General features: G+C 45.7%; 1 protein-coding gene across 1 annotated transcript in view; it reads left to right on the top strand.

Annotated features, from left to right (window-relative positions):
• LOC132823491 (arylsulfatase I-like) overlaps nucleotides 1–8,094 on the top strand; it is a 44,808-nt gene extending 36,714 nt beyond the window's left edge. Inside the window, exon 2 of the mRNA XM_060837411.1 lies at nucleotides 5,653–8,094. Coding sequence (XP_060693394.1) covers nucleotides 5,653–7,048 — 1,396 coding nt within the window. The 3' untranslated portion in view covers nucleotides 7,049–8,094. The remainder of the gene's footprint in view (nucleotides 1–5,652) is intronic.
• Nucleotides 8,095–24,969: the final 16,875 nt, after the last annotated feature.

Below are 24,969 nucleotides of genomic sequence, written 5' to 3'. Positions count from 1 at the left end.
GACTTTCATGGTAACCTCAGCCAGGAAAGAAATTAAATGGCACAGCTCCCTTGACCTGTCCCACCTGTCCAACTTCCTTCCTATCTATCTGCTCCACCCTCCTCTCCATCCTATCACCTTTACCCCCACCTTCATCTACCTATCGCATTCCCAGCTACCTTTACCCCCAGCCTCACCCCCTCCCACTTATCTCTCAGCCCCCGTGGGCCCCTCCCCCATTCCTGGTGAAGAGCTTATGCTTGAAACGGCGATTCTCCTGCTCCTCGGGGTGTTGCCTGACCTGCTGTGCTTTTCCAGCGCTACACTTTTGACTCTGATCTCCAGCATCTGCAGTTCTCACTTTCTCTCACTTTCCCCATCTCAAACCAACTGTGCTTACCAACCCTTTGGAGGTTGCTCCTAGTTCGAAAGACTGAACAGACAGGAGCAAACTGCATGCTTATCTCTCAGAAAGAGAAAACTGAGGGATGACCTGATTGAAAACTTTCGACTTATGCTGGTGTTTGACTCTGTGGATGCAGAGGGGATATTTTTACTCCCGTGTTGGGGGTCAAAATTAAATTATTAATCTGAGAATAACTAATAAATCCAATAGGGGATTCAAGAGAAATTTTAATTACCCAGACAACAGTGAGAATGTGGAACTCACAAACTCAAGAGAATAGTTAAAATTGAACGATGTGAATATATTCGAGGGGGAGGGGTGGATGCCCAAACATCTTGACTGAATTTTTTGTTAATTCCTTGAAAGACAGTTACGAGTTATCACTATTGACTGCAATAGATGTGCGATATCAACTTTAAGATGAGCTATAACGCTTCACTTACACAATAAAGATGTATCCGCATCACCAGCTACAAAAGCCTGCCCAGATTGGAAATATGGTTGGCATAGAAACATGACAAATAGGAGCATGACTCAGCCGTTCAGCCCCTCTCTCCAGCTCTGCCATTCAATATGATCATGGTTGATCAGTCAACTCAGTCCCCTATTCCCATTTTCTCTCCTTTGATTTATTTCACTCCAAGAACTATATTTCCATCCTTCCTGAAAATATTCAATGTTTTGTCCTCAACTACTTTCTCTGGTAGTGAATTCCACAGGCACACCACTCTCTGGGTGAACAAAATTCTCCCCCTCTCAGTCCTACCCCATATCCTTAGCCTGTGACCCTAGTTCTGATTTCCCCAGTCACTGGGAGTATCTTTTCTATATATACCCCGTTCAGTCCTGTTAGAATTTTATAGGTTCACCCCCTTATTCTTCTGAACTCCAATGAGTGTAGCCCTAACCAATCCAATCTCTGATAAACATTTGTTATGCTGTATCCCTTGCCAGAACATCCTCTCTCAGATAAGAAGACTAAAACTGCACACAGTACTCTAGGTTTGTTCTGACCATGGTCCTGTGTACATCTCTGCTTCTGTACTCGACTCCTCTCGCTATGTGCGACACGGTGGCTCAGTGGTTAGCATTCCTGCCTCACAGCACCAGTGTGCTAGGTTCGATTCCAGCCTCAGACAGTTGTCTGTGTGGAGTTTGCACGTTCTCCCCATGTCTGTGTGGGTTTCCTCCGGGTGCTCCGATTTCCTCCCACAGTCCAAAGATGTGCAGGTCAGGGGAATTGGCCATGCTAAATTGCCCATAGTGTTAGATGCCTTAGTCAGAGGGAAATGGGTCTGGGTGGCTTACTCTTCGGAGGGTTAGTGTGGACTGGTTGGCCCAAAGGGCTTGTATCCTCACTGTAGGGAATCTAATCATGAAGGCCAGATAGCACTTGTCCTCTTCACCCCACCTGCAATGCTAACTTTCAGTGACTGGTGTATGAGGATGCCCAGATTTCACTGTATTCCCCCTTTCCCAAACCATTGCCATCCAGATAATCTAGTTCTTCTTTCTTCTTCTTCCACTTCTCCTCCCACTTCCCCAAGTTTTCTCAGCTGATCTTGGTGACTGGAGTCACCGTTTGAAAGTTTGTCTCTACTGCAGTGAGCTCCTCCCAGGTTACTGAATTTACAATGAAAGCAAAATACTGCCGACGCTGGAAATCCGAAATGAAAATAAAGTGCTGGAAATAGCAGCATCTGTAGACATAGAGACTGTGTTAAACGTCTGGGTGCAATTTGACTGTTTCCGAGCTGGGTCTATCTCAGCTTGACTCTCGACATACAAAGAGCAAAGGGACGGTCATCTTTCAATAGCCTCGTACAGCAAAATATACAGAGAAATGCTTGAAGCCCACAGTTTGTTTGAGAAAGAAATTACTTTCCTTCAACAACAGTATGTGGGCATCACTGACATAGCTAGCATTGATTAACTCTCTAGATCACGGTGAAAAGAAGGATGAATCTACTGAGAGGATGTAATGAGGTAGGTAGGGAGAGTAGGCAGGGTGGAGCATGATCATCAGTCTTGTCCCGTTGGGCTGAAAGGCCTCAATGAATGTTGAAGGTGCTCGCTGCAGGCTGGTCTATCCTGGACGGTGTCAAGATATCCACAGTAGGTTCATCGCAACTCTTAGCAGAGAAACTGTTTCCTGTGACAGAAACGTTAGCAACCAGACTGACCGGTTTAGGATGACTGGAAACAGAGCCAGTGGGAACAAGAGGAAGAACTTGTTTGTGCAGTCAGTGGTCAGGGCCTGTGCAATGACTGATAAGATAGTGCAAGCAAATTCAAGAAGGACTTTCAATAGGGACTTTGAAAAGGGGATTCTTGAAGGGAAACAAATTTGCAGGTTGACAGAGAAAAGGCAGGAAAATAGGACTTGTAAAGAAATATTCTTTGGTGGTATGTGGGTATTGCTGGTGAGGGCAGCATTTATTATCCCTCCATAAGACCATAAGAAAATAGCTGCCACTGTGGCTCAGTGGTTAGCACTGCTGTCTCATAGTGCCAGGGACCCAGGTTCGATTCCACCCTCTGGCAACTGCCTGCAGGTTTCCCCTGGGTGCTCTAGTTTCCTCCCACAATCCAAAGATGTGCAGGTTGAGTGAATTGGCGAGTGTTAAGGGATGTGTAGCTTAGGTGAATTAGCCATAATAAATTGTTCATCGTGTTCAGGGATTTGTAGGTTCGGTGGATTAGAGTCATAGAGATGTACAGTATGGAAACAGACAATTCGGTCCAACTCATCCATGCCAACCAGATATCCCAACCCAATCTAATCCCACCTACCAGCACCCGGCCCATATCCCTCCAAACTCTTCCTATTCATATACCCATCCAAATGCCTCTTAAATGTTGCAATTGTACCAACCTCCACCGCATCCTTTGGCAGCTCATTCCATATACGTACCACCCTCTGCATGAAAAAGTTGCCCTTTAGGTCTCTTTTATATCTTTCCCCTCTCACCCTAAAAAGAAAAGACTTTGCCTATTTATCCTATCCATGCCACTCATAATTTTGTAAACCTCTATAAGGTCACCCCTCAGCCTCTGATGCTCCAGGGAAAACAGCCCCAGCCTGTTCAGACTCTCCCTGTAGCTCAGATCCTCCAACCCTGGCAACATCCTTGTCAATCTTTTCTGAACCCTTTCAAGTTTCACAACATCTTTCCGATAGGAAGGAGATCAGAATTGCACACAATATTCCAACAGTGGCCTAACCAATGTCCTGTACAGCTGCAACATGACCTCCCAACTCCTGTACTCAGTACTCTGACCAATAAAGGAAAGCATACCAAACACCTTCTTCACTATCCTATCTACCTGTGACTCCACCTTCAAGGAGCTATGAACCTGCACTCCAAGGTCTCTTTGTTCAGCAACACTCCCTAGGACCTTATCATTAAGTGTATAAGTCCTGCTAAGATTTGTTTTCCCAAAATGCAGCACCTCGCATTTATGTGAATTAAACTCCATCTGCCACTTCTCAGCCCATTGGCCCATCTGGTCCAGATTCTGTTGTAATCTGAGGTAACTCTCTCTTGCTGTCCACTACACCTCCAATTTTGGTGTCATCTGCAAACTTACTAACTGTACCTCTTATGCTCGCATCCAAATCATTTATGTGAATGACAAAAAGTAGAAGGCCCAGCACTGATCCTTGTGGCATTCCACTGGTCACAGGCCTCCAGTCTGAAAAACAACCCTCCACCACCACCCTCTGTCTTCTACCTTTGAGCCAGTTCTGTATCCAAATGGCTAGTTCTCCTTGTATTCCATGAGATCTAACCTTGCTAATCAGTCTCCCATGGGAACCTTGTCAAACGTCTTCGGCTCTGGCCCGAAACGTCGATTCTCCAGCTCCTCGGATGCTGCCTGACCTGCTGTGCTTTTCCAGCAACACCCTCTTGACTCTGATCTGCAGTCTTCACTTTCTCCCCATTGGAACGTTTACCCTGCTTAGTTAGCCTGATGGTAGTTTCAAGCTCACCATTACTGAGACTAGTTTCCAATCCCAGGTTTCTTTACTGGATGTAAATTGCAATAGCCGATGTACCAGGATTTGAACCCTTGTGTGCTGTGGGTTAAGCTGGGCAGCTGGATGACCAGGCCGGTGATATTCCCACTGTTGTGAAACAAATCCTCACCACTGCTTGTCATGCAGTATGGGTGTTCTCAAACATTCTGTCTCCATCTATTTCTCTGGTAAAAATATAGAGGGGCTGTCATGTTTTAGAGAAAAATATTTTAAGGAGAGGGAGTGGGGATCATGATAATGCCACTGAATGCCTAGCGTTCCAGAATCCCTCGGCAGACAGTAACATTTGAATTCAGTACAAAATCTGGAAGGAAGAGCTGGCCAGCTGAATGTTGCAAAAATCCATCTTGTTCACCGAAGCCCTTCAGCAAGGGAAATCTGCTGTCCTTCTCCGGATTGGCCCGAATGTGACTCCAAACCTACTCTTAACTGCCCTCTGGGCAATTAGGAATGGGTTAAAAAAAGCACATGTCGCATGAAGAAATTTTTAAAATGTCTAAAAGGAAGAAGCTCTCAACTTAAACAAGGTGTCGTTTATTGAATGTTAGCAACCAAGGATTTAATGCAATAGACATCATTACGGAGACGATGAGGAAGACCAAGAAGCTGGACCTTGAGATTCCATTCTCACGCTGCTCTTATATATCTCCATCCAGTGACCAATCAAGGCACTCTGTTTTTATCCCAACTGAGTGATTTTCCCAAAAGTGTGGAAACAGGCCGTTCGGCTCAACAAGTCCAAACCAACCCTCCGAAGAGTAATCCACCCAGCCCTATCCCCCCACCCTATATTAACCCCTGACTAATGCACCAAATCTACACATCCCTGAACACTCTAGGCAATTTAGCATGGCCAAATCACTTAACCTGCACATCTTTGGATTGTGGGAGGAAACTGGAGCACCCGGAGGAAACCCACACAGACACAGGGAGAAAGTGCAAACTCCACACAGACAGTCGCCCGAGGCGGTCCATCTAAAGTGAAGGTGCGCTGGGGAGCAAGGGAAAGGACTTGGAGGAGGAGAAAAAGCAACGTAACTCTTCAGGACTTCACCCTAGTTTGAGAAAGCAGTCACAGATGGCCCGAATGAACTCCATTAGACAGGAACACAATATGGTAGAATTGCCAAGTGATTGGTTGCATGTTCTGTGTTGGGATATGGTGCTGTATATAATCAATGCTTTGCTCTTGGTCGGTAATGGATTCCCTTTGGCTTCTCTCCAGGTACCAGATCCACACCGGCCTCCAGCACTCCATCATTCGGCCAAGGCAACCCAATTGCTTGCCCCTCGATCAGGTGACTTTGCCCCAGAAGCTGCAGGAAGCTGGCTATTCCACCCACATGATTGGCAAATGGCACCTGGGCTTCTACAAGAAGGAGTGTCTGCCCACCAGGAGAGGCTTCGATACCTTCTTTGGCACGTTGACCGGCAGCACTGACTACTACACCTACGATAACTGTGACGGCCCTGGCGTCTGTGGCTTTGACCTTCACGATGGTGAGAATGTGGCCTGGGAGTACAGCGGGAAGTACTCCACCTCCCTCTACGCCCAGAAGGTGACAAAGATCCTCGCCACGCACAGCCCCAAGGAGCCCCTGTTTATCTACGTGGCCTTCCAGGCCGTGCACACCCCGCTGCAGTCTCCAAAGGAATACATCTACCGGTACAGGTCATTCGGAAACGTGGCCCGCAGGAAGTACGCAGCCATGGTCACCTGCATGGACGAGGCCATCAAGAACATCACTTTGGCCCTCAAGAGGTACAGCTACTACAACAACAGCCTCCTCATCTTCTCCACCGACAACGGGGGGCAGCCTTTCTGGGGGGGTAGCAACTGGCCCCTCCGAGGGCGCAAGGGCACCTACTGGGAAGGTGGCATCCGAGGCCTAGGCTTTGTCCACAGCCCACTGATCAAGAAGAAGAGGCGGGTGAGCAAGTCGCTGATGCACATCACGGACTGGTACCCCACCCTGGTGTCACTGGCGGGGGGCAACATGACAGAAAGCCCCCTACTCGACGGGTACAATCTCTGGCCGACGATCAGCGAAGGCAAGCGGTCTCCGCGCACCGAGATCCTGCACAACATTGACCCCTTGCACAGCCACGCCAGGTTCGGCTCCTGGCAGGAAGGACACAACCTCTGGAACACCGCCATCCAAGCCGCCATCCGGGTGGGGGATTGGAAACTGCTGACCGGGGATCCGGGCTACAGCGACTGGATCCCGCCGCAGACGCTGCCCACCCTCCCGGGGAGCTGGTGGAACCTGGAGAGGCAGCGGGCAGGTCACCGGAGGTCAGTGTGGCTCTTCAACATCACGGCTGACCCGTACGAGCGCGAGGAGATCTCCGCCAAGCACCCGAAAGTGGTGAGGAAGCTGCTGGCCAGGTTGGCGTTTTACGACAGCACCTCCATCCCGGTGAGGTACCCAGCGGACGACCCCCGGGCCAACCCAGAGCTCAACGGGGGTGCCTGGGGACCCTGGGCGAGTGAGGACGAGGAAGATCAGCGAGGGAACGAGGTGGTCAAGCATAAAAGCAAGAAAAAGTCCTGCAAGATCTGCAAACTGAAATCATTCTTTAAGAAACTGAACACACGGATAATGTCCAACAGGATATAGTGAATCAGGAGAAACAACTGTGTACGTTTGTGGGTATAATGACCTCACAGTTTTGGGGTCTGTCAGTTAGAATGTTGACTTCCTTATGAATGACTTTGGTTGCTTCCCATCGAGGGAGAGCCCGTCTGCATGTGGATTTTTCCATATTGCTTCTCCCTGTCTTCCCTCTCTCACGGATGCTGGGTTTTGTTATCAGCACACATTACCAACTTGGCCTGAATCCCCTTCAGTCCAGAAAGCAACGAGGTGTTAAAGACATTCAAAAGGTTTAGTGGTTCCTCTACATCCACCTGTTTCTTTTGGCGGTGGTGCAGAAGTGTGGAGCAAGACCGGAACAAAGAGAAAAATGCTGACAATTAGAATGAGTCTGACAAGGGATTTCCTTTTTGTTCTCTTTTGTGTTCTCCTGTGAGTGACATTTTGCTGATTTCTATACTGATTGTAATTTGTGAAAGGTCTTTTACATCAAGCCATTGTGAACATGGGTTAGTTCTGGATCTCTGCTCAGCTGTTGGTTGGTTGAGTTCCAAGAATTCTTCCATTGATTTAGCCATGTAATGACTTCCTGTCCCTCTGGTCATCTGTCAGTCCTCACTGGTTTGTTGCAATTAACTGTTCGCTTTCAACTCAAATTGTTCTGTTCAATTCAGCATGCGAGCTGCAATTTCACATGCTGATGTAATTGGCCATTATTGCACCCACCCAGTTTACAGGCAACTAACACTGTCCTGAACCAGTTTAACCCTTTCCATTCCTTCCTGCACCAACACCAGCATCCCAAGAGTGAATAGAAGTAACAAAACCGGATACTTGTTTTAACCTTGGGGGACTGAAAGGTTCATTTCTCCAGTTGGCACTGCTCATATCAGACAAATGATGAGCTTGTCTGTTAAACGGGTTGGATTTAAAGGGTGAACAATCTCAATGCAGTTTAATTGTTGCAGTTCGAGACATCATTGTAAATCCTGAAGTTAGTTGAGTGACTCAGTTGGGGATATTTTGTAACTGTGCAATTCCTGGGAAATAAATAAAGTTATTTTTTAAAAGACTGTTTACCGACTGTTCTCATGGACGATGTTAAATAAACTGACACAACAGGAAGATGGGAACAGCTGAGTTTAATCTTTCAAACAATATATATATTTTCTCATGAAACTTTGTCTTTCTTTTTTCCCTCCTGGATGTTTATAGCAACCACTATATTTGAGAAGCTGGACGTTATCCAGGACAGAGCAACCTATTACTAGTAAAAAGTGAGGTCTGCAGATGCTGGAGATCAGAGCTGAAAATGTGTTGCTGGTTAAAGCGCAGCAGGTCAGGCAGCATCCAAGGAACAGGAAATTCGACGTTTCGGGCCGGAGCCCTTCATCAGGAATGCTCATTCCTGAAGAAGGGCTTTTGCCCGAAACGTCGAATTTCCTGTTCCTTGGATGCTGCCTGACCGGCTGTGCTTTAACCAGCAACACATTTTCAGATCAACCTACTACTACTGGGCTCAATCCCAGAAGCCTCCACCACTGGAGCTGAATTTTTTTTTAGATTAGATTTCCTACAGTATGGAAACAGGCCCTTTGGCCCAACAAGTCCACACCGAATCCTCTGAAGAGTAACCCACCCACACCCATTCCCCTACCCTGTATTTCCCCCTGACTAATGCACCTAACACTATGGGTAATTTAGCATGGCCAATTCACCTGACTTGCACATCTTTGGATTGTGGGAGGAAACCAGAGGACCCGTTGTTTGCTGTCTACCAGATTCATTTGTGCAGCTGCAACAATATTCAATCCAGGACTGAGCAGCGCCACATGACTGGCATCTCCAGCACTCACTCTCTTCATATCTACACAGAATAGCAGCGGTGTGTGTATTAGCAAGTTTTGAGAAAATTTGTAGCTCAGGTTGAGGTCCTGGATGTAGGTTTGCTCGCTGAGCTGGAAGGTTCATTTTCAGATGTTTCGTCACCATACTGGATAACATCTTCAGGCAGCCTCCGGACAAAGCACTGCTGGTGTTTCCTGCTTTCTGTTCTCATGTTTGGGTTTCCTTGAGTTGGTGTGTGTGTATCATCGACAAAATGCACTGCAATAGTTCACCAAGACTCCTTCAGGAGCACTTTCCAAACCCACACCTTCTACACCGAGAAAGACAAGGGCAGCAGACACACGCAAAGAAATCACAATATCTCCAACAAAAAAACAGGAAGCGCTGGAAAAATTCAACAGGTCTGGCACGTTCTACGAAAAGAGATATGTAAAATAAATTAACAGTCTGGAGTTGGTATGCAGGGGCTAATTTCAGAGTTTGTGTATGATATAAAATTTGAGATAGTTGTAAACTGAGAGGAGGGTAGTGTGGAACACTGCGAGGGTATTAGCATTCTGGTGGAGTGGGCAGATAGGTGACAGATGAAGTTTAGAATCATAGAATCCCTACAGTGTGGAAACAGGGCATTCGACCCAACATGTCCACACCAACCCTCCGAAGAGTAACCCACCCAGACCCATTTCCATTATCCCACATTTACCTCTACCTAACCTACACATCCCTGAACACTGTGGGCAATTTAGCTCGAGTTTAGAATGTTGCTGGAAAAGCACAGCAGGTCAGGCAGCATCTGAGGAGCAGGAAAATCAACATTTTGGGCAGGAGCCCTTCATCAGGAATGAGGCTGGGGAGAAGGTAGTTGAGAGTGCTGTAAGTGGATGAAGAATCCTGCTCCTCAGATGCTGCCTGACCTGCTGGGCTTTTCCTGCGCCACTAATCTTGACTCTAATCTCCAATATCTGCAGCCCTCACCTTCAACTAGCAATTCACCCAATTAATTCACCTGACCTGCACCTTGGATTGTGGGAGGAAACCCATGCAGACACAGGGAGAATATACAAACTCCACACCGACAGTCGCTCAGGGCTGGAATCGAGCCCAGGTCCCTGGTGCTGTGAGGCAGCAGTGCTAGCCACTGTGCCACCCCACAGTTTAATACAAAGAAATATGAAGTAATGAACCTTGGTACAAAGAACATGATAAAGTGTACTTAGTATGAATGGTTCTGCCATTCAATGGAATCATGGCTGATCCCACAGCCCTCATGTCTCTTCCTGAACTATGACCTGATGTTCAACCAGTGTAAGGAGAAGAACAGCAGGTGAGCAGGAACACATAGAACAATCCAGCGCAGAACAGGCCCTTCGGCCCTCGATGTTGTGCCGACCTGTGAACTATTCTCACCTCGATGACCTCCACTATCCCATCATCATCCATGTGCTTATCCAAGGATGGTTTAAATCTCCCTAATGTGGCTGAGATGACTACATTAGCAGGTAGGGCATTCCACGCCCTTACCACTCTCTGAGTAAAGAACCTGCCTCTGACATCTGTCTTAAATCTATCACCCCTCAATTTGTAGTTATGCCCCCTCGTACAAGCTGGCATCATCATCCTAGGAAAAAGACTTTCACTGTCTACCCTATCTAATCCTCTGATCATCTTTCAGGGCGGCACGGTGGCACAGTGGTTAGCACTGCTGCCTCACAGCGCCAGAGACCCGGGTTCAATTCCTGTCTCCTACCCCTTCAAAAACATGTGGAGTTTGCACATTCTCCCCGTGTCTGCGTGGGTTTCCTCCAGGTGCTCTGCTTTCCTCCCACAATCCAAAGATGTGCAGGTTAGGTGAATTTGCCATGCTAAATTGTCCGTAGTGTTAGTTGAAGGGGTAAATGTAAGGGAATGGGTCTGGGTGGGTTGCGCTTTGGCTGGTCGGTGTGGACTTGTTGGGCCGAAGAGCTTGTTTCCACACTCTAAGTAATCTAATCTAATCTTGTATGTCTCTATCAAATCCTCTCTTAGCCTTCTTTTCTCTAATGAGAACAGACCCAAGTGTCTCAACCTTTCCTCATAAGACCTTCCCTCCAGACCAGGCAACATCCTGGTAAATCTCTGCACCTTTTCCAATGCTTCCACATTCTTCCTGTAATAGGGGGGCCCAGAACTGCACAATATTCCAAGTGAGGCCGCACTAGCATTTTGTACAATTGCAGCATGACATTACGGCTCCGGAAATCAATCCCTTTACCAATAAAACCTAACACACTGTATGCCTTCTTAACAGCACTATTCACCTGGGTGGCAACTTTCAGGGATCTATGTACATGGACTCCAAGATCCCTCTGCACATCCACACTACCAAGAATCTTTCTATTGACCCAGTACTCTGCCTTCCTGTTATTCTTCCCACATTTAGCTGCATTGAACTCCATTTGCCACCTCTCAGCCCAATTCTGCAGTTTATCCAAGGCCCCCTGTAACCTGTAATATTCTTCCAAACTGACCACTACTCCACCGACTTTAGTGTCGTCTGCGAATTTACTAATCCATCCACCTATGCCTGCGTCTAAGTCATTTATAAAAATGACAAACAGCAGTGGCCCCAAAATAGATCCTCGTGGCACACCACTAGTAACTGGACTCCAGACTGAATATTTTCCATCAACCACCACTCGCTGCCTTCTTACAGAAAGCCAGTTTCTAATCCAAACTGCTAAGTCACCTTCAATTCCATGCCTCTGCATTTTCTCCATCAGCCTACCATGTGGAACCTTATCAAAGGCTTTACTGAAGTCCATGTACACCACGTCAACTGCCCTACCCTCATCTACATGCTTGGTCACTTTCTCAAAAACTCAATGAGGTTTGTGAGACACGACCTGCCCTTGACTAAACCATCGAGTAAAAAATGAGGTCTGCAGATGCTGGAGATCACAGCTGCAAATGTGTTGCTGGTCAAAGCACAGCAGGCCAGGCAGCATCTCAGGAATAGAGAATTCGACATTTCGAGCATAAGCCCTTGACTAAACCATGTTGACTATCAACAATCAAATTGTTGCTTGCTAGATGATTATTAATCCTATCTCTTATAATCCTTTTCAAAACTTTTTCTACAACAGACATATGGCTCACTGGTCTAATCACTTCAAAACTCATACCATAACTACACGTCCACACTTGCCAACGTGTTTTGGCTATCTACTCATTGTTGATGGGTCACCAGGCAAGATGTAGTCACCTCATACCATCACGGTAACCCCATCATTATTCAAACAGGCCCATACCAACAGGAACCACATGGCAGTGACTATTTGACAGTATCAAACCAATCACTGTTCAAAAGAAAGGCCCATCCACCAGCTCCTCAGGACAACTAAGGATGGACAAACAATGCTGTTAACTTGGCAATGATACCTGTATCCTGAGAAAGAAACTTTGAAAAAATGTTATAACTTTTGTAATGCTGCATCTCTTACAGTTGTGTTCAGTACAGGGGAGATCTGTCATTCTCAAGCTGTGTAAATGTGACTTTTATGAAGGGACCCCTTGTTTCTGACGGGCAATGCCACATTCCCCATATGTTATCTTTATCCTATACATAGTAAAGGCCCAAGCAGAACTTTCATTTCCAGCCCAACAGTAACTTTATACAGCAGCATCATGACCCCCAGCACAGAAAGGGGGCAAGGAGATATACACCAAAACCACCCCAGGCAGGAGAGGGATCAAGTCTGATGCTGTTGCAATCAATTTCTCTCACGTTGACAACCCCGGCAACAAACCCTACCCCACCCAACTGCCCCATAGGAGTCTGGCTTATTGTGGTAATGCGTATTTTTGCAAACATGTTTAGCAGGACGAAACAGGGTAAATACAAGAGGGATATTCCCGATGACCAGGGAGTCTAAAACCAGGAGTCAAAGTCTAAGGCTACAGGGTAGAGACAAAAAACTGCAGCTGTTGGGTACAAGGTAGGCCATTCAGAACTGAGGTAAAGAGGCATCTCTTCAGTCAGAGAGTGGGGAGCCTGTGGAATTCTTTGCCTCACGAAGTGGCTAAAACATTAAAAGTTTTCAAGAAGGATATAACTCTTAGGGGTAAAGGGATTAAAGGATCTGGGGAGAAAGTGGGAACGGGGACCTGAGTTAAACGATCAGCCATTATAACCTCTACATGCAATTTAGCAAAATTTGAAATGGTAACAGATTCCATAGAAACATAGAAGTTAAGAGCAAGAGGAAGCCATTCGACCCATCAAGCCTGCTCCGCCATTCATGATCCAGTCATCGTCCAACTCAGTCGCCTAATCCTGCTTTCTCTCCGTAACCTTTGATCCCATTTTGCCCCAAGTGCTTTATCTAACCGCCTCAATACATTCATTGTTTTGGCACCTGTGGTACTTCCTGTGGTAATTAATTCCACAGGCTCACCATGAAGAAATGTCTCCTCATCTCTGTCCTAAATGACCCACCCCAAATCCTCAGACTGTGACCCTTGTCATTGGACACTCCCACCATTAGGAACATCCTCCCTGCATCTGCCCTGTCAAGTCCAGTTAGAATTGTAGAAGTCTCTATGAGATCTCCACGTCTCCCCCACCCCCCTCAATTTGGCTGAACTCTAGCAAAAACAATGATTAACCTTTTAAATATAGAACTTCCTGTGTATAAAAACTTGTCAGGCTGTCCTGCCAAGAGGTTACAGGTCACTGAGAGCTTGGTTGGAGCTGACAAGTCTGAAGGTTCAGTTGGGTAAAGTTATCAAGGAACGTGAAGCAAAGGTGGTTCCAGGTTAAGGATTGACGAACTAATTAGCGATGTTGCTGAATGGCTTCCTCCTGTTCTTCAGCTCCCCTACCAGTGGGTTTGAAAGCAGGAGGACTTTCTGGCACCACCTAACACCCAACCCATTTATACCAAGGGAAAGGTAACATTGGTCACATCTGGTGGAAGAATTGTGACCATGAATGGGTAGGAAATTAATTCCCAATGAAGAACCTCCTCTCGCCGATGCCAGGATTTTACTGACAGCAAGATTAGGGTTGCCAGGCAACCAGCTGTAGGGAGAGGCTGAACAGGCTGGGGCTGTTTTTCCGGAATGTCGGGATAAGTTGACAAGGTCTTTTCTCTGGAGTGGAAGAGTCCAGAACGAGAGGGCATAGGTTTAGGGTGAGGGGGGAAAGATTTAAAAGGGACCTAAGTGCCAACTTTTTCACACGGGGGAGGTGCATGTATTGAATGAGCTGCCAGGGTGGTACAAATACAACATTTAAAAGGCATCTGGATGGGTATATGAATAGGAAGGGTCAAGAGGGATGTGGGCCGGGTGCTGACAAATGAGACTAGATTAATTCAGGGTATCTGTTCGGCATGGATGAGTTGGACTGAAGGGTCTGTTTCGGTACTGTATATCTCTATGACTCTACACCCTGCACAGGGTGGTGGTGGACTGAGGGCGTGGGTCCCCTGGACCAATGGGAGTGTACCTCAAGACCTCTACCACCCACCACCTCCAGTTGCCCTCTGATCCCGTTCTCCTCACACAATTGAGGATTGAGTTTTCTGCTCCTTACCGGTGTGTACGGGAAAAGGGTTTGAGCTCATTCAACCCAGCAGGAAGATCACCCATTTCACACCCATCCATCTTCCCCTCCTATTCCCCCCTCCCTGTCCCCGCCTTGTCTGAAATTGCCCAGGTTAGGGGCAGTGGAGCTGGTGTTTGGTGAGCCTGCCCTTAAGACTCATTGTGCCATCTCTGATATTTTATCTCAGTAGAGTGTGGCACAGGAAATGTCACTTTTCATGGCAGGGGCTTCTGTCAGGCAACCAAGAGATTCACCCCATCCAGTCCCCCCTTTGTGGATTATCACCCACCCTCCAAAATAAGGTCCCTTTTACTGGAACCCAAACTCCTCCCACCTCACCAAGACCCCCAACTCACAAATAAGGAACAAGAGTAGGCCATTCAGCCCTTCAAGCCTGCTCTGCTAATCAATAAGATCTAATCTTAATCTCAACTGTACCGTACTGCATATCCCCAATAATCTTTCATCCCCTTTGTCATCCAGAATCTCTCTGCCTTTAGAATATTTAAAGATTCTCCACCCACTGTCTTTTGAGGAAGGGAATGGAATTCCAAAGAGTCACCAGCCACAATATTTTGCCATCAACGCTTTAAATGGGCAACCTTTTTTTTTAAAACCACGACCGCTGATTCTAGATTCTCCCAAAACAGGAAACACCCTTTCCACATGCACTCGGTCAAGTCCCCTCAGGATCTCCTATGTTCCAGTTAAGTCACCTCTGACTCTGGGGGGTGGGAGGATGCTGCTGGACGTGTTGTCCCTTTTATCACAAGACTGATGGGAAATCCAGACCTACTATTCCATGTGTCATTATAAATGTGAATCACCCAGATGGTTCACACTGACTGACCATAAGACCATATGTCACGGTGGCTCAGTGGTTAGCACCAGGATCCCAGGTTTGATTCCTGCCTCGGATGACTGTGTGGAATTTGCATGTTCTCCCTGTGTCTGTGTGGGTTTCCTCCGGGTGCTCCGGTTTCCTCCCACAGTCCAAAAATGTGCAGGTCAGGTGAACTGGCCATGCTAAATTGCTCACAGTGTTAGGTACATTAGTCAGAGGGAAATGGGTCTGGGTGGGTTACTCTTCGGAGGGTTGGTGTGGACTGGTTGGGCCGAAGGGCCTGTTTCCACACTGTAGGGAATCTAATCAAAAAATCTAATCAAATATGTGGGAGCAGAAGTAGGCCATTCAGCCCATTGAGTCTACCCTGCTGTTCAATGCTGTGGGCTAATCTGTTAATCCTGAAATACATTTTCCTGCCTTTTCTCTATAACCCTTGATTTTCTTACTGATTAAAAACCTATGAATGCCCCAGCCTCTACAGCCCTCTGTGTAAAGAATTCCACAGATTCACCATCCTCTGAGAGTAAGAATTCTTCATCTCTGTCTTAAATGTACAATCCTTTGGTATGAAATTATACGCTCCCATCACGTACACCTCCATGGGGGAAAACCCTTTTCAGCATCTACCCTGTCAAGTTGCCTGAGAATTTATTTTGTCAGTAATTCTTCACTTATTATTCTTCTGTATTCAAACAAGTACAGGCCCAATCTATTCAACCATTTGACTGTCCCTCCATAGTTAAGTGAACCATTTCTGGACTGCCTGCAGACTATTTTTCCATAGAGAAAGGGCCCAAAACTGTTCACAGTATTCTAGCTGTGGTCTGACCTGTAATACTTGAATAACAGCTGACATTCCACTTGCCTTCCCCATTACGCACTAAATTTGGATACTAGCTGTCTGTGATTCATGGCTGAGGACTCCCAAATCCTCTTTCCTCTGTTCCATTGCTTTCTGCAGTCTTTCTCCATTTAAGTAACATTTAGGTCCTCTCTTCCATACATTATATTCCTTGATTTCCCTATATTATATTACATCTGCTAAGCTTTATCAACTCACTGACATTATTGTTATCCCCCTGCAAATGTTTGGTCATCCTCACCACTTGTCTTGCTTTCTATTTTTGTATCATCCACAAACTTGGCTACAATATATTCACTTCCCTCATCAATGTCATTGCTATTTATTGTAAAAATACTCTGAGATACAGATGGCGGTGACATCCAGGTTGATGGCAAAATATTGTGCCCGGGGCTTGCTCTCTTTGTGCACTTTTTTTTTCTTTTCCCTTCTTCCCCTTCTTTCTTCTCAAACCTACCCTGATGAAGAAAGCTCTTCAGTAGGAAGGTGGTTTCAATGGGTGGCGTCTTTAGAGGCAGCACGGCTACAGAGTCGGTCGGTCAGCCTGTGAAACCGGGAGCGAGACTCTCGCTTCAGTGTGGAGTGGGCCCCTGGCAGTGACATGGTGTGGCTGGTGTAGCCTGGAGTGGGCCTGAATTGAATTGAATTGATTGTCACGTGTACTGAGGCATAGTGAAAACCTTTGTCTTGCAAGCAGTACAGGCAGATCACATTGTTAATTAGCAAAGATAAGATAATAAAAGGTAAATAGCAGCAAAAACAAAAACACAGATATAGGTGAATGTTCAGAGTTTGAGAGTCCATTCAGTATTCTAACAACAGTAGGGTAGAAATGTTTTGAAACCGGCTGGTGCGTGTGTTCAGGCCGATGGTACCTTCTCCCCGATGGTAGAGGTTGTAGAAAAACATTGCCAGGGTGGGATGGATCTTTGAGAATGCTGCCAGCCTTTCCTTGACAGTGGGCCTGGTAGGTGGATTCTATAGATGGGAGGTTGACCTTTGTGATTGACCGGGCCGAGTTCACCACTCTCTGTAACCGTCCCTGATTCTGAATGGTACTGTTGCCGTACCAGGTAGTGATACATCCAGACAGAATGATCTCGAAGGTGCATCTGCAAAAATTGGCAAGGGTATTCGCTGTCATGCCAAATTTCCTCAGCTGCCTGAGGAAGAAGAGACGTTGTTGGGCCTTTGTAACCAGTGCGCCCACATGAAGAGTCCAAGAAAACTTGTTGTGGATGACCACTCCCAGGAGCTTGACAGGTAGATAAGATAGTGAAGAAGGCGTTTGGTATGCTTTCCTTTATTCGTCAGAAGTTGGCGTTGGAGTTGGGAGGTCATCTTACTGCTGTACAGGACATTGGTTAGGCCACTGTTGGAATATTGCATGCAATTCTGGTCTCCTTCCTATCGGAAAAATGTTGCGAAACTTGAAAGGGTTCAGAAAAGATTTACAAGGATGTTGCCAGGGTTGGAGGATCTGAGCTACAGGGAGAGGCTGAACAGGCTGGGGCTGTTTTCCCTGGAGCGTCAGAGACTGAGGGGGTGACCTCATAGAGGTTTACAAAATTATGAGGGGCATGGATAGCATAAAGAGACAAAGTCTTTTCCTTGGGGTCAGGGAGTCCAGAACTAGAGGGTATAGGTTTAGGGTGAGAGGGAAAAGATATAAAAGAGACCTCAGGGGCAACTTTTTCGCGCAGAGGGTGGTATGTGTATGGAATGAGCTGTCAGAGGACGCGGTGGAGGCTGGTACAATTGCAGCATTTAAGAGCCATCTGGATGTGTATATGAACAGGAAGGGTTTGGAGGAATATAGACCAGGTGCTGGCAGGTGGGACTAGATTGGATGGGATATCTGGTCGGCGTGGACGAGTTGGACCAAAGGGTCTGTTTCCGTGCTGTACATCTCTACGACTCTAAGAAAGCTAAGAGGGGATTTGATAGAGACACACAAGATAATCAGAGGGTTAGATAGTGAAATTCTTTTTCCTAGGATGATGATGTCAGCTTGTACGAGGGGGCTTAGCTACAAATTGAGGGGTGATAGATTTAAGACAGATGTCAGAGGCAGGTTCTTTACTCAGAGAGTGGTAAGGGTGTGGAATGCCCTCCCTGCTAATGTAGTCAACTCAGTCACATTAGGGAGATTTAAACAATCCTTAGATAAGCACATGGGTGATTTTGGGATAGTGTAGGGGGATGAGCTGAGAATAGTTCACAGGTCGGCGCAACGTGGAGGGCCGAAGGGCCTGTTCTGCGTTGTATTGTTCTATGTTCTACAAGTTGATCTTGTTGAGTTGAAATTTTCTTATTGTAAATTGTTTTAATGTTAGTTTGTTTTCACTCACAAACGAGGAGACAGAGATTGGTCTTGTTTGCGGGCATTTGGAGATTCGAGTCCCATTCATACTCTCTCCTCTACCTCTCAGGCCTGCAACAAACTGCTCCTCAAAAACCAATCCAAAACCGTTACTGGGCAGTTTCTGTTTCTCCAGCCCACAGCCACCTGATGTCAGCCAATCACACTGAAGTATCGAATCCAGCTTCTTAAAAAATTTGCATGTCATGATGTGATCAGTAAGTGAACGTAAAATTCCAATTTTCCTTTATTAAAATATACTTCTGCAAGAAAGGAGTCTAAAACTTCCATTTTCCAGTTCATGTTTCAAATAAAATACACGCAGTCCTTATATTTGGATGTCACATTAGATCAACACCTGATCCACTCTCTCAGGTGAACATAAAAGATCCCACAGCCTTTCCCAAAAAAGAGCAGGGGACTCCCTGGCAAATGGGGCAAAAATGTATCCCTTAACCAAGATCAGTAGAGAAGCTAACCCGATCATTATTTCATTCCTGTTATGGGAGCTTCCAGTGCAGATTGACTCTCACAATTCCTACATTACAACAGTGACCCCACGCTTCAGAAGTACTTCAGTGTCTCTGAAGTGCTTTGGGACATCTGAAAGTGATGAACTTGGAATGAGTGGGTTGTCTTATGAATGGGGTGAGTGTATCTGCGGCACAGTGAAGTGTCTCATCGTATTATCGGCAGAGACGAATGGTGTTAATTTCAACTCTGAAGTTCTATGAACCCCAATAGTTGGATAAATTGAAGCCACGTCCGCTACTATTGTTGCTAACAAACGTCGTTGAACGCCTTGTGTAAACACTGAATGAATGTGGAACGAGATAGATTGGCAATCTCAGGTAAAAGATTGGCAAAATCTCGGGCTAGTGTTTGGAAACGTAAGAGGCAACTTGATTTCCAGAAGGCCTTTGACAAGGTGTTGTACAGAAGGCTGCTGAACAGAATAAGGTCCCATAGTGTTAGAGGCAGGATACTGGCATGAGTAGAGGATTGAGCTTAAAAATGTGTTGCTGGAAAAGCCCAGCAGGTCAGGCAGCATCAAAGGAGCAGGAGAATCGAAGTTTCAGGCATAAGGAATTCCTGAAGAAGGGCTTACGCCCGAAACGTTGATTCTCCTGCTCCTTTGATGCTGCCTGACCTGCTGCGTTTTTCCAGCAACACATTTTTAAGCTCTGATCTCCAGCATCTGCAGTCCTCACTTCCTCCTGAGTAGAGGATTGGCCCACCGGTAGAAGGCAGAGAGTAGGAATTCTTTCAAGATGTCTACTAGTGACTAGTGAAGATGAAGGAACTGAGGACGTTGCTGCTAGGTTTGCAGATGACACAAAAATATGTGCAGGGGCGGGTGATGTGAGGAAGCAGGGAGGCTGCAGAAGGACTTAGAGTCAAACAGTCGTAGACATGTACAGCACTAAAACAGACCCTTCAGTCCAATTGGTCCATGCTGATCAGAAATCCCAACCCAATCTAGTCCCACCTGCCAGCACCCGGCCCATATCCCTCCAAACCCTTGCTATTCATATACCCATCCAGATGCCTTTTAAATGTGGCAATTGTACCAGCCTCCACCACTTCCTCTGGCAACTCATTCCATACCACCCTCTGCGTAAATGTTGCCCCTTAGGTCCCTTTTATACCTTTCCCCTCTCACCCTAAACCTATGTCCTCTAGATCTGGATTCCCCCACCACAGGGAAGAGACTTTGTCTATTTATCCTCTTCATGCCTCTCATGATTTTATAAACCTCCCGATAGGAAGTCTAGGGCATATTAGGAGAGTGGGTAGAGAAATGGCAGATGAAATGTAATGTGAAGAAGTATGAGGTTATGCGCTTTGGTAGGAAGAATGGATGTGTTGATTATTTTCTAAGTGGGGAAGGTTTGTTGATGTCTGAAGCACAATAGGACTTAGGAATCCTTGTTCAGGATTCACTCAAGGTTAACATGCAAGTTCTGTTGGCCGATAGGAAGGCAAATGCAGTGTTAGCATTCATTTCAAGAGGGTGAGAATACAAGTGCAGAGATGTACTGCTGAGGCTGTATAAGGCTCTGGTTAGACTGCATTTGGAATACTGTAAGTGGTTTTGGGCCCCTTATCTCAGTAAGGATGTGCTGGTATTGGAGTGGGTCCAGAGGAGGTTTACAAGAGTGATCCTGGAAGACAAAGGGCTTGTGTAATGAGGAGTGGTTGAGGATTCTGGGTCTGTGTGCGGTGGAGTTTAGAAGGATCAGGTCGGGGGAATATAATCGAAACTTACAGAATACTGAGAGGCCTAGATAGACTGAAGAAGATGTTTCCACGTGTAGGAGAGACTAGGACCCAAGGGCACAGTCTCAGAGTGAAGCAATGACCCTTCAGAACTGGGTTAAGTTAAAAATCACACAACACCAGGTGATAGTCCAACAGGTTTATTTGGAAGTACAAGCTTCCTGACAAAGGAGCAGCACTGGGAATGCTTATACTTCCGAATAAACCTGTTGGATTATAACCTGGTGTCATGGAACTTCTGACCTTGTTCACCCCAGTTCAACACCAGCACTTCCACATCATGGTCACCTTTAGAACAGAAATGAGGAGGAATTTCTTCAGCCAGACTATGGTGACTCTGTGAATGCATTGTCACAGAAGTCTGGAGAGGCTGTTATTGAGTGTATTTAAGACAAAGACAATTAGGTACTTGATTAGTAAGGAAATTAAGGGTTACGAGGAGAAGGCAGGAGAATAGGGTTTAGAAACATGTCAGACATAATCAAATGGCAGAGGAAACTTGATAGTCAAAGTTTGTGAGAAGATTTGTAGCTCGGGTGCTCGTTGTTGTGGTTCTGTTCGCCAAGCTGGGAATTTGTGTTGCAGACGTTTCGTCCCCTGTCTAGGTGACATCCTCAGTGCTTGGGAGCCTCCTGTGAAGCGCTTCTGTGATCTTTCCTCCGGCATTTATAGTGATTTGAATCTGCCGCTTCCGGTTGTCAGTTCCAGCTGTCAGCTGCAGTGGTCGGTATATCGGGTCCAGGTCGATGTGCTTATTGATTGAATCTGTGGATGAGTGCCATGCCTCTAGGAATTCCCTGGCTGTTCTCTGTTTGGCTTGTCCTATAATAGTAGTGTTGTCCCAGTCGAATTCATGTTGCTTGTCATCTGTGTGTGTGGCTACTAAGGATAGCTGGTCGTGTCGTTTCGTGGCTAGTTGGTGTTCATGGATGCGGATCGTTAGCTGTCTTCCTGTTTGTTCTGTGTAGTGTTTTGTGCAGTCCTTGCATGGGATTTTGTACACTACATTGGTTTTGCTCTTCCAGCACCACTAATCCAGAATCTAGTTTCCAGCATCTGCAGTCATTGTTTTTACCTGGGAGGTACAGAAAGGCTGTTTCTGCTTGTGGGAGAGTTTAGGACCAGAAGGTATAATCTCAAAGTAAGGGATTGCACACTTAAAACTGGATGTTTGAATATTTTAAGGCACAGATAGATAGATTATTGATAATTAGATGGGGGGGGGTGAAAGGTTATCAGGGTCATAGGGGAATGTGGAGTAATCAGATCAGCTATCATCTTCGAGTCATAAGGTCAGAGAGATATACCGCACAGAAACAGACCCTTCAGTCCAACTCATCCATGCTGACTAGATATCCTAAATTATCCTAGTCCCATTTGCCAGCACTTGGCCCATATCCCTCTAAATCCTTCCTAATCATATACCCATCCAGATACCTTTTAAATGTTGTAATTGACCAGTCCCCACCACTTCTTCTGGCAGCTCATTCCATACACGCACCACCCTTTATGTGAAAACATTGCCCCTTAGGTGCCTTTCAAATCTTTCCCCTCTCACCCTAAACCTATGCCCTCTAGTTCTGGACTCGCCCATCCCAGGGAAAAGACCTTGTCTATTTATCCTATCCATGTCCCTCAAGATTTTATAAACCTCTTTAAAGTCACCCCTCAGCCTCCGACGCTCCAGGGAAAACTGCCCCAGCCTGTTCAGCCTCTCCCAATACCTCAAATCCTCCAACCCTGGCAACATCCTTGTAAATCTTTTATGAACCCTTTCAAGTTTCACAACATCTTTCCAATAGGAAGGAGACCAGAATTGCAAACAATATTCCAAAAGTGGCCTAACCAATGTCCTGTTCAACCCTAAGACCTTCCAACTCCTCTGACCAATAAAGGAAAGCATACCAAACGCCTTCTTCGCTATCCTATCTATCTGTGATTCCACTTTCAAGGAACTATGAACCTGCACTCCAAGGTCTCTTTGTTCAGCAACAATCCCCAGGACCTTACCATTAAGTGTATAAGTCCTGCTAAGATTTGCTTTCCCAAAATACAGCACCTCGCATTTATCTAAATTAAACTCCATCTGCTACTTCTCAGCCCATTGGTCCATCTGATCAAGATCCTGTTGTACTCAGGGGTAACCTACTTTGCTGTCCGCTATACCTCCAGTTTTGGTGTCATCAGCAAACCTACTAACTATACCTCCTATGTTCAAATCCAAATCATTTATATAAAAAGCAAAAAGAAGTGGACCCAGCACCGATCCTTGTGGCACTCCACTGGTCACAGACCTCCAGTCTGAAAAGCAATCCTTCACCACCACCTTTATTGAATAATGAAACAGGCTCAAGGGGCCGAGTGGCCTCTTCTTACACCGTATGCTGAAAGTGCTATAGAAATGTAGGAGTTTTTTTACACTGAGTTTGTTAGGAATCTCAGTGTAACTCTGAACTTTAGCTCCCCATTGTGTTGCAAGTTTCACAATTAGTCATTTTCAACACAATACATAAAGCACAAAAACAGGCCATTCAGCCCAACAATCCCATGCTGGTATGTTAAGCTTCATCCTGATCTAACTCCATCCCCATCTCTCTCTTGTTCTTGCTTCCCATTTAATGTGACACTAGCCACAACCACTCCATATAGCAGCAAGTTCCACCTTCTCATCATCTCTGGGTAAAGATATTTCTCCTGAATTCCTCATTATGTTTTGGCAATGATAATAAATTTAAAACGTGCGATTATGCTTTTCTGCACAAGTTGAAACATATTGTCCATGACCACCCCATCAAAACCTTTCATAATTTTACAGTCTTCTTTAGGTCACCTCGCAATTTTCACTTCTTGAGAGAACAATGTTTGGTTTATCAATCCTTCCTTGACATACAACCTTGCAAGCTTGGTATCTGAAGATTCCTGAAGAAGGGCTCATGCCCGAAATGTCGATTCTCCTGCTCCTTGAATGCTGCCTGACCTGCTGCGCTTTTCCAGCAACACATTTCAAGCCTGGTATCTAATCTTGTTTGCAGTCTCTCCCACGCGACTATATCCTTTTTTAATAACATGGTATAATTTTGGCCAGTTAAAAACACAGGCAGAGCACATTTCTACATTAGCACTGTCTACTGAATTCCCAATGGCAACAGTAGAATGAAAATTATCTTTTATACAGCAGTCTCTCACTTTAGCACAGATTTCAGTACAACTCCCAGGAATGCACAATGCTTTGTTCACCTTCCCCCTTGTGTCCTCTTTCTCCAACAGAATAGACTTTGACCTCAGTCCGTGAAGGGATCCCAGTGAACTCAATGTGTGACAAGAATATTGGATCGGTCTGACAATAGGCTTATTTGCTCATCAGTTCCTGCAACAAAAGTGAATTAACCAGGACTCTTTCCAAGCTTAAAGCTCTATTTGTTTCTCACAATGGGCTGAAAATCAGGGATATTATAGTTACTCAGCATTCAAACGCATGTTCATATTTTAGGCTGGTTCTTCCTAAATCAGAATGTTTCTTTCTCTTTCTTTCTTAAGAATCAAGTCACCTAATTTTATAAACTTTTTGAACAGAATATACATTTCAACCATGATCTGTATTTGTATAGCGCCTCTAACTTTAATGTCCCAGGATATTTCACAGTCATTAATTATCCAACTGGATTTTTACAATGATCAGTAGCAGTTTCGTAGTTGCCATTAGGCTAGCTTTTTGTCCCCTCTCCAAGATTTTATTTAAGTTGAAATCAAATTTCACAATCTGCCTTGCTTGTGATTTGAACCTCTATCCCCAGATATTAACCTGATTCCGTGAGTTACTAGTTCTGTGACATTACTGCTCTCCTAATACGAAGTAACAACCTTTGGACAAAATTCCTTCCAAACTCAGTTACACCCTCTTCCACTCTCTTCCACCTGGCAAAAGATACAAAAGTTTAATAACACGTACTAACAGATTCAAGAACAGCTTCTTCCCTTCTGTTATCAGACGTATAAATGGACCTCTCCTATGTTGCAGTTGTCCTTTCTCTGCAACTTCTCTGTAACTGTAACACTATATTCGGCATTCTGTTCTTTTACCATGATGTACTTATGTAAGGGCTGAAAATGTGTTGCTGGAAAAGCGCAGCAGGTCAGGCAGCATCCAAGGAGCAGGAGA

The sequence above is a fragment of the Hemiscyllium ocellatum genome, chromosome 16, assembly GCF_020745735.1.
Source record: "Hemiscyllium ocellatum isolate sHemOce1 chromosome 16, sHemOce1.pat.X.cur, whole genome shotgun sequence".
Classification (NCBI taxonomy): Eukaryota; Metazoa; Chordata; class Chondrichthyes; order Orectolobiformes; family Hemiscylliidae; genus Hemiscyllium; species Hemiscyllium ocellatum.
The sequence above is the reverse complement of the archived record's forward strand: the minus strand, read 5'-3'. Positions and strand labels throughout refer to the sequence as shown.